The following is a 10549-nucleotide window of genomic DNA, read 5'->3' as shown; positions in this document are numbered from 1 at the left end:
GCTGCAGAGCAGAGCAGCTCAACACTTGCAGGTGCCCGAAGAACAGGGGCAGAGCCTGCAGCCACCCAAGGGGACAGGGAGTGAAGGATGCTGCTGCCTTTCAGTGTCATCTTTGTGAATCTTTGCAGTGCAGTGAGCTTGAACTCCTGTGCCTAGTTTCACTCTTCAGTACATTGACAGCAACAACGAAAAAACATCACACCAACTATTTCAAAAAGGGTGCTGTGGCCCTTACAGAGCTGTGTGAGCCTGCAGACCCGTGTGCAGGAGGGATGCTAAGTCAGTGCAAACTCTTACCCTGCATTTTAGCTCCAGCAATGCATACGGTAGCTTGTTTTAGAAGCACGGGGCTAAGGCCTAAACACTTCAGAATTCATCACCAGTTTGCTTGTCTGTTGTGTCAAAACACGCAGGAAACCTGAGCAAAATAACCTCGCAGTTTTCCACGTGGGTTTCCGACTGTAGCCCCCGATAGCAGGAACACAGCGGGACTACAGCGCCCGGCGTGCCCCACAGCCCGCCCCCGCCCCGCCCCAACATGGCGCCCGCCCCGCCTCAGCCGTCGGCGCCAAGATGGCGGCGGCAGTGCGCGAGGAAGACTTCGTCGCCCTGCAGAGCCTGCTGAAGGTGAGGAGACGCGGTGCTCATCCTGCGGCGGTGGGGGACTGCCTGCTGCCGGGCCGCTGCTCAGCACCTCCCGCTTTGCTCCCCGACAGGCGTCGTCGAAGGACGCAGTGCGGCAGCTGTGCCAGGAGTGCTTCTCCTGCCCGCCCGGCCGCCTCGGCCCGCTGGCGCAGCGCGCCTGCCCCGCCATCGCCGGCAGCCCCGAGGAGGCCGCGCAGGTACGAGAGGGCGCGCGGGATTCCCCGCGGCTGCTGGGCCCTGCGGCAGGGAGAGCCCGCCGTGATGCTGTTGAGCGCTGCAGAGCCCTTTCCCCTCTTCTTTCCCACAGCTGGTGTCCGCCCTGCACAGCCTCACCCGGCACGTCGTGTTCCGCGGCTTGACGGGGGCCGAGGACATCCTCGCTCTGTTTCCAGAAAACTTCCACCAAAACCTGAAGAACCTTTTAACTAAAATAATCTTGGAGAATGCGTGAGTGCTCAGCGCCTGCTGTTTGCTTTCAGTGGCAAAAGTAAAGCTTAGGTGCGCGTTTTGGTACGTGGGCATCGGCTCACGGGCCGGGATAAGCTCACACAGAAGGCTTTCCTTCTGTCCTTCAAACGTTTTGAAATGGCCGTGCACCTAATTCACATCGTGCAAAACTGCTTTTGTCTCGAGCTCAGCTGTGCCATAGAACAGTGAGACAGATGGGGATAAAACAGTGGTTTGGGTTTCACCGCTGAAGTATCATCTGGTTGTTCAGCACCCAGGGACTGTCTGCTTATATGCTGCTGAGGCACTGTACAGGAGAGTACAGAGCAGTGGAGAACAGCTGCTCTGGTGCCCATATGACTCAATGCCTTGTAGCTAGTCAGTTTGACAAAACAGAGGCAAAAGGTGTACACCTCAAGTGAGCTGGACTCAGAGAAGAACTTGGAGCTGGCCATTAGGTTGCTCCACCACTGCCCACCTTTCCTCAGCACTCAGTAGCAGTCTCTCTCCCCTGATCACCAGTGCAGTCCTGGTGTCTCCTGTCAGAGATAAGCCACTCTGAGCGCTTTTGGTTTTTTTCTTCTTTCCCTTTTCAAGTGTTGCTGATTCTGTTTTGTTTTTTACTTTTCTCTTTTTCACAGTTCTGCTTGGAGAAATGAGGCACAAGCAAGTCAGAGTAAGTCTGTAATTATGTCATGTTCCTCAGATCATCCGACAGAGCCTGGAGGTTAGAGTAGTACCTCACAGTCTCTCTCATGATGGCACAGCACAGACATACCTCAGTTTGCCTTAGAAGAAGCTGTATGATGGCGGCATCCTACAGCTTAGCAAAGGCTAACAAGGTTTTATTCAGATTCATGCTACTGTGCTAAAATCCTTTCCAGTCATCAAGCAACTTCCATTTCATGCTCAGTCTGTTGCTACGTTGCAGAGTGCCAGACTTCTGAACTTGAAGCGCTCTTGACTCACCCGTTCAAGCCTTTAAGTGATGCACACATGCAGTGCACAGTACTGGGGAATATCTGCAATACATCTAACTCTTCCATGCTCCAAAAAGTCCCTGGCATATATTCAGCTTTGCTTTTTCCTCACTTTTTCAAAGCATGATGTAATTTAGCAGTACAGCTTTTGATAACAGCAGCAAAGACTTACATTCCAGTTAAGTGTTCCGTACAGCAATACCACTTTGTTTTTTCCCTAGGAGTTTTTTGTTTTGTTTTTATTGACAGCTGTAGGACATCAGGGCCTTGCAAATGAGACGCACAAATGCCTGCATAGATGATCTTGGCCATTCTCTTTGTATGCAGAGAGGATAGCACCCAAGAGGTGAACAGTATGGCAAGGATGTGGCAAACAGCTGTCCCTCAAAGATCTTAATGGAGTATAAATGGCAGAAAAATAGGGAAGAGGAAGAAACTACTGCAAAATGCTAATAACAATAAAAACAGGCATGTTTATGCTAAGCACTTGTGGCATTGCTAAGACATAGTGCTCCCTCCTGTATCCTTAACAGGATCAAAAATTAGAGGAAACGGGCACAAGCTTGATGTGCCAGCGTGATGTAACAGCTAGGACTTCAAAACCCAAAAGCAAGGCAGAGTGTGTGGTGCTTGGAGCCACTCAGGAGTTTCACTCTGAGTTGCATGTTTTTATATAGATGAGTATTTAGCCCCATCGGCATAAGACTGTTTTCTAAGAAATGGTGGATTCTTTTAGTGTTATATTTATGAAACATCCAACATACATTACATAGGAACAAAAGCAGAGATTTAAAGACAACAACCCGTCTGATTGTTCTATGATAATATGAAAATGCAGATGCTTTTTTGTCTTTCCTAAGTCACCAGCAATCAATCTTTGCAAATTAACATACAACACTAAACAGATGCATTTTATGTTGTTGCAAATGTTGCCAAATGCTTGCCATGATGGACTATAAACTGAAATTTGTTCCGAATGCAAAAGGCAAGGCAGTCAATTCTGCATTGTCCCCCACAGTTCTGCTGATGGGAGGAAGAAGAGCCATTCCCCACATAGATAAACTTCTCCAAGTGCCAGGAATCAGGAGGAGGGTTAGAGGTCAAACTGAATAAATGCTCAGGGAGGAGACTAGACACTTTATGATTGGCAGAATCCAGACAGGCTGCAGTTGCCTGCTGGGACAGCTCTTTCCATAGCACTCTGTAGAAGCTATCTTTGCTTCTTCATCCACTTCTGGTACTCTTAAATAGATATCAAATATGGTTATTAGCAGTTACTTAGTAAGGCTTTGCACAGACACTCAAGCCTGTTGAGCACCATAGCTGAGATTTTAAATTGGGTTGGAGAATAAGCTATCGTCTCTCTACCAGTGTTTTGTGGAGTTGGTCCTATATTTCCTTCAGACTCCTTCCTAAAGCCTGAACTGACATAAATCAGAACAATGTTTCCTTATGCCTCTGGAAACCATTTGTTCTCATACAGTTCTGACAAAAGTAGTACCTGTTAGCTGCAAAGCCTGTTTCAAACTGAAAGAGTTTGTCAGTGCTTCGATGTCCTCGGTATAGATTTTCTCCTAGTGAGAATTTACTGTTTTTCTCTGGAAATATTACACTGCACTTTTGAACATAGGAAGCATAGCTCAGCTTTCACCAGAAAACTGAGTTGAAAAAGATGCGAGAGGTGTTGTGTGTCAACAGTTTCAAGTGGGAGTGATAAGTGTGCTCTGTTAAACTGCACCTTACAACTTGCTTCCTTAATATGTATTTTAAACAAGAGATTTATCTTACAGCCATTTTCCACATTTCTGGGTTTTTGTGGTAAATCAGGCCTTATCATTGAACAATCAAGATAGGGCTTGAACACTCTTGTTATATATTGGTTAGGTAAGTAATTACACTTTCCTCTGTTTTGCAGTATGTGAGACAACACCTGCAGATCTGATTTGAAAATCAATGCAGTTTTCTGAGTTAAAAGTGTATTTTCTTTATGAAAATAGGAAAGTTTTTGTTTGAACAAGGGGAGGATAGCTATCTGCATGCCACCCACATGTCACAGTTTCACTTGACTGTTCTTCAAATGCTCATTGTAGTAACTGTTGGTGGCAGCTGCAAGCACTGTTGAAAAACACAAGATTTCAAAGAACATTTGCAGTCAGCCTGTTGGTGCCAGGGATTTGTTGGGATAACCTCAACCTCAGCTTTTATGCCAGCCTGCATGGTGCTTTAGGGACACTTGAGGGCTCATAATGAAATAAGCTCCTGTAAGCATACACCATCATGGATAAATATCCTGTACTCCTGTCTGCAAGGGACAGGTGCACAAATTCCTCAGCAGGGCAGCCAAGTTGGACCTGTCACCTCCCACAGGAAGGCTCATGGGATCTCCAGCCCCTGAACTACTGCTGTCAATACTGCAATCAGACTGTTGAATAATTTCTCTTACGATAGATGAAACTGAGATGGTATCTTCAATATATTTTTTACCACTTGGCAGGACATGTGAAGACTGCAGTTTCCCTTTCCTATCCTAATACTGCAGACTGCTTTGGTTCACAGTTTGAGGAGCTTGAAGTAACACTTTATACTGTATGATTATAAGAATCCGAAGTGCTTTCTTGCCAGTTACAGAACAGAGCAGTAAGCATAGTAGGTCCCTTAGTAACTCATGCTGACATGGCTGAGTCTTGCATGCGGCAAGATGTAAAGAGATAAGATACCTTACCACTCCCCTTCTCTCACCTGCTTTGTGAATTCAGCTTGTCTTGCATTGTGCCATCCTTACTTGTGAAGATGGAGAACCTTGTTTGTTCTTCTAGGGTCAGGCAGAGGCCTTCACTGACTGCTTTATTACAACATAAATAAAAACAATGTGAACAGTTAGCACTAAGGTTGTACATTTTCACAGGGCCAGCAGGATTCTGTCTGTAAAGAACATGTACATAGGGATAGACACAGGTTCTTGCTCTGGTGTCATCGTGTGCTGTCAGGCCTAATTGATTCCTGTTTTTTGGTTCCCCCAGTCTCCCTGCCTCGGCTGGTTGACATGGACTGGAGGGTAGACATCAAGACATCTTCAGACACCATCAACAGAATGGCAGTCCCTACTTGCCTGCTACAGTTAAAGGTAACGTCAATACCTGAACAGGATCAAAATAACAGAGTCCAATACCTGACTTACCAGTGGCAGCACAAAACAGTTTGGACAAGCATCTGGTGCATCTAACAGGCTTTCTCAGAGATGATCTTTGAAATTCCACAGAGCCTGGGAATAGTGTCTCTGATGAAAGCTGTCTCTTCACCATGAAGGAGAGATTTCTTTGCATGAGGATGAGAGAAGCAGCATATTTGTCCCTGGTCACAATTGTTCTCTATAGATATAAAGAAAATTAAAAAAAAAATAGTTACAGAGAATCCATTGGGTTTTAGTTCAAAGTAACTCAATAATGAGTGGATGACTGTATTAATTGGGAAGATGACTTCTGATTACTAACTTCCTTCACTGGCCACATCTATCATTTGGGCAGTATAGCCAAACGTACTGCTTGTATTCCTGTGCAGCAAAAGAAGGCAATGACAGTGCCTTCTACTGAGATACAAGTGCTATGAAGCAATAGAAGATGAGAAAGAAGAATTAGCTCACCCCTTCTGGTGACCGATGATAGCTCCAGATCTCTGTCCAGAGAGATCCTGCTCCCTCAGCTACTGATACTTAAATGAGGGTGAGGAGTGGCAGATCCTCAGTCCACCCCTTCTGGTCACTCGTACATTGCTTGCACCTCAGCTCCCTGAATTAGCCACACCTGGTGCTCAACCATTGGCTCAGGCTGTGACCTGGCAATTCTGCAGCATTCTTGATTCCCCAAATCAGTAAGAACAGGCTTTAGAAGAAGAGGAAAAATCTAACATGTATGTTTGGGATGAGTTAAGTATCACGCTGGTTATCTGCTAAGATGTTTCTGATAGGAATGCAGCTTGCTGCTGTTAATCTCTTCAGAATTTCCCCACTCATGGCTGTACACAATTATATGCACTCTGCCAATGGACGTGCACTTTGCTGGTGGGGCACGCAGTGAAGAAGTGTGTTTTGTGCCTTCAGGTTGAAGCTGGTTGCCAAGTAAAACATTTTTCTTTTTCTCTCCATCAAGCACCAACTCGCCTAGTGGCAGTGGAAAAACCTGTGAAAGGATTTTTCATAAACCTAACTGCTACATTTCTGTTTTCAGATTCAGGAAGATGCTGCCTTATGTAGTAATAGTCCTGTTGTTTCTGCACTGACTGTGGAACTGAGTAAAGAAACCCTGGATACTATGTTAGAAGGTCTAGGAAGAATCCGGGACCAACTTTCTGCTGTTGCAAACAAATGAAAACCCAGTAATGTGAATTCCAGCAGCCAGGAAGGGAAATATTCTGTGCCCACAACTCTCCTAAGTTGCAGCTTACATAAAGTTTTATGTATTAACCAAACATAATTAAAAAGATTTATTTTTTGAGTTAACTAGATAGCTTTTCAAAAGCTAACATTTAAACATTCCTTTGGCCTGGTGCCACAAAGTGTTTTCATAATGTTGTTGAAAAAAAAAACAAAGAAAGAAAATAACAGTTCTCTATTTCAGAAAAAGGTTTAAGGGCTCAGAGCTTGGTTTAATCACAAGGGTCGTAATTGGAAATGGCAAATAGCACTTGCATCATTGGCTGCAGCTATCTCCCTGCCCAGAAATTAGGATCTAAAAGGTTCAAGCTGGTTAATGGGCTGCCTTCCAGCATTAGCAGACAAGGAGGGTACTTCTCCCTGTAATGTGTGTGTACTGAGGTGCATGCTAGATGTAGTGCTCTCCTTCTCAATGAAGCACAGCCATGCTGCAGATTGTTATTACAGGATAATGCTTTGAAATGGGGCAATTATGCTACAACACATTCCCTTCTGATCAGCTTCATAGCACCATTTGCAAAATGACTACTCTGAACATCTTTAGCAGCAAACAATTTCCTCCTTCTGTTTGAAAAGAAAAAAGGAGTTCATATAATTAATGTTCGTGTTTATTAGACTTTGGACTTTGCGGAAAACGCAGACTAGAGAAGTTAAGAATTGATCGTCTTTGTGCTGCCTTTCTACAGTGAATGGTGCCTGTACTTCTCCAGAGCATTCTGGTGTTTGTATAAATCTTTATTTAATTAAAAAATGAACTGCTAATTGATTTTGTGAGTCCTTTTTTCTGTAGAAGAATGTTGTCCGGGGTTACCTCAGCCTTTTTTTGATGGTGCCTGGTTTCTAGCTTGGTATAATGAATGTTCACTTTTGTTGCTGAAAAGCAATTCTTTATTTCTTGTTCAAATGGATTCATTTTTTAAACCATCCTCTCTCCATTTTAGTAACATTCCAGAGCACCTTTTCCCAGGCACCAGCTCAATGCAATATCACAGTTGAGTACTCTGACCTAAAACTTTATAGATATGTGCACTGAATGTGTAGAGAAGTGCAGGAAATAAAGAAAATCCAGACTCCTCTCAGTTTGCCTAAGGCACCAAAATGGAACTCTGCATCCAAATACAGTCCCAACTTTCATAGAACAGAAAATACTGTCTCTTGTGTTTTTGCAAACATGAAATCACTTGGGATGTGTACAGAAGTTACTGAGCTTTGTTAATTAATTTTAGACATCTCTGTGCAGCCTGGAATACAGATGTAGGTAAAGCCTGTGCTTTTAAAAGACACCGTGTTAATGCAGCTTGTGCAGCAAGCTGAGATGCATGACAAGTCACTTGTTGAAGTCCCCGTGAAGATTGTAACACTTGTATTATTGTGATAAACTGGTCAATTTCATATTTATTCAGGAAATGAGATGGGAGAAGACTCAAAAATCTGTTTCACGAGGTTGAAACTATGGAAAATACCCCTAAAAGACTTCTTCAGTTTGAGGAAGCTTTGTTGCCTTTACGGCTATAATAGGATGATAATAGCAGGGTGGCAAAGTCTTCGGCTACAGCAAATGAGGGCAAACCCAAATGCAGCAGCTGTAGACGCAAAAATGAAGGAAAAGAACTGCTTACCTTTGGAAGACCTCAGGTAGGCAGGGATGTCCAGCAAGAGATGCCCTCACCTCCACCGCCAACCCTTAAATGAGGTCTGGGAGGGGATGGATCCACCCCTTCCAGTCACTCAGGTGTGTTGCACTGCATGCACCTGAGCTCCCCTGCAGGTTGGCCCTGCCCTCCCACCAGGTCAAGCCCTGACTTAGCATTTCTGCTGCAACAGCCTAGCCTTAAAAATCTCAAATACATTGCATGCTTATTCTAGAAGGTAAGAACCACTGCAAAGATAAATAATGAGATGAAGCATTCATAGTAGATCTGAGGAAAATCTTGATGATAAAGTCAGAATGTTGTAAGGCCTAATGTAATGAACTGATAGGTGCAAAGAGCTCTCATTACAAAAGCATTAAGCAACTGTAGAGTAGTTGTGGAGAAGAGTCTAAGAACTGAAGAGACTGTCCCAGTGTCATAGCTGCCCTACCTGCAGACAGCTAAAGTGCCCATGGGGATTTAATTACGGAGGCTGCCCACTGCATCAGAAGCATGCCATCTCATGACTTCAAGTGGTATATCTCAAGTCCTTCTGGTACTCTAGTTGAAGAGCTAGGAGACCATGAGAGATCGCCTTCAAATCTTTGCCTGAAGTGTTACGCATTCTCCTATTGGCTCTTATCACCTATCCCAGAAGAGCTGAGACTTAATTTAACACTCAGAAGAAGATGTATGAAACAAGAGAGGCTGAGTAGAACTGTCATTACCCAACCAGCAAGAGTACTTCATTAAGTGTACTTGATGTCTTGCTTACAGAGACTGCAACGCAGAGAACAGTGCCTGCTTTTGCAGACAATCGTGATCTTTTTCACAAGAAGATTGCTCTCTCAAAACCAGTTTTTTTTATCCTTCCTCCACACATTGCTGCTATTTGGCAGATAAGCCTAAATGTATTCAGCATAACTTTATTACCAGATTGCTCCTGTACCAACTCTTTCCTCTAGCTTAGTTTTCTCCCAGCTTACTCTTTTTCTCCCCTCACGTTTACAGGCAGCAGTGAAATTGCCCTCCGCTTACAACAATTAAACAGAGTGAGCTCTATTTTCTTTCAGCACGGTAGTGGCCATTCTTCACGTACAGTTGAAGAACTCCTTGAATAGGAGTGAGCACAGTTGTTCCCTCTGGAGAAGTCTAGTCCAAGGGCATTACTAAAGAACAGAGCAGTCACAGTATGTGAATCACCTGAACTGCTTCTTCCAGAAAAACCCAAGCCCTCACTGTGTAATGGGGCTCAAAAATTCCAGTACTGAGGAGAAGCACCTGCTACACACACCCTGATTGTGGAGTGATAACTCACTCACACCAAGCAACAAGGAACTGAGTTATCTCTAAGCAAATTTCTTTTACTGAGAAATCTGTGAAGGACGAGTATACACAGTTCATTCCATCAACTTCTTGAGTTACACTCAAAAATACACAGATATGCATAGATTCATGGTAGGCTTTAGTTTTTGAAGCAACATATAACTGTGAAAAGTAAGGTTTAACCAGATCATCTGCTGTAGTTTTTGCAGTCTACCTGTGCTCCACAGAGCAGTCGCTAAACCCGTGCTTGCCGTTTTAAATATTTGAGAAGCACATTCTCCTACAGTCTCAGCGTTTCACAAAGAGAAGAGGGAATGAAAGGAAGGAGTGAAACAGAACTTTCCCGGCCGCTTGTGTGCCCCTTCTTCCCCAGGAGATGGCGAGCTTGGTCTCCTCTCGCTCTTCCATCTCCGGTCCCGCAGGCAGAGCCGCTGAGCTGCACCGGGACTTCTCCGGGGCTGGGAGCCTGCAGCGGCTCTGACAGCCATTTAGTCCGGCAGCAAAGCAGAGGTCGGAGCTGTATTTAAAGAGCACTGACAACTTGGAATATTTCAAAACCGGCCCTTCCCAAACGACACGCAGATCTGTTGTTAAATGGCAGTGAACAGAGTGCTGTGAAAATCAGGTCTGGAGAAGGAGGCAAGATGAGGGGCTGTGGGGAAAAGCTCCTTCCTTCCCAAGCATGCTGCAAACCAGTTTTAAACAGCACAAAGCACAATGGCATCCAATATAGCTGAAGCCTGTTCTCTGTATATATGCACGTTTTCCAGTTGCTTTCTCACCTCACTTTTGCTGCTGTTATCAAGAGGCTGGGGACAAAAGTAAGCTCCCTTCCCGCACGCACTCAGCAGAGCCACCATCTCCCCCGCTTGAAGGGGAGGTGCTAATGCACACCAGCAGCACAGACTCACCACAAAGCACTGTCAAATACACAAAGCAAACCAACTGAACAGAGACAGCTAACTAGAATCTCATTCTCCTCCTTATTCTCATCTAGGTACTGCTGCTGCAAAGGCTTGGAACAATAGTAGGTATAGCTTTTTTTCCCTCCAAGACACGATTTTTCAAGTTGACAGCATCCCTTTATGCTG

The 10549-nt window shown here is 44.6% G+C and overlaps 1 protein-coding gene across 1 annotated transcript; it reads left to right on the top strand.

Annotated features, from left to right (window-relative positions):
• Positions 1-529: 529 nt before the first annotated feature.
• COMMD9 (COMM domain containing 9) lies at positions 530-7267 on the top strand. The gene is made up of 6 exons (XM_048949102.1): positions 530-627; positions 717-842; positions 953-1092; positions 1734-1768; positions 5093-5196; positions 6296-7267. The coding sequence occupies exons 1-6, from the start codon at positions 574-576 to the stop codon at positions 6434-6436; spliced, it is 600 nt and encodes a 199-aa protein (XP_048805059.1). The 5' UTR covers positions 530-573; the 3' UTR covers positions 6437-7267.
• The last annotated feature ends 3282 nt before the right edge of the window (positions 7268-10549 follow it).

Source organism: Lagopus muta, chromosome 6, assembly GCF_023343835.1.
Source record: "Lagopus muta isolate bLagMut1 chromosome 6, bLagMut1 primary, whole genome shotgun sequence".
NCBI lineage: Eukaryota > Metazoa > Chordata > Aves > Galliformes > Phasianidae > Lagopus > Lagopus muta.
The sequence above is the reverse complement of the archived record's forward strand: the minus strand, read 5'-3'. Positions and strand labels throughout refer to the sequence as shown.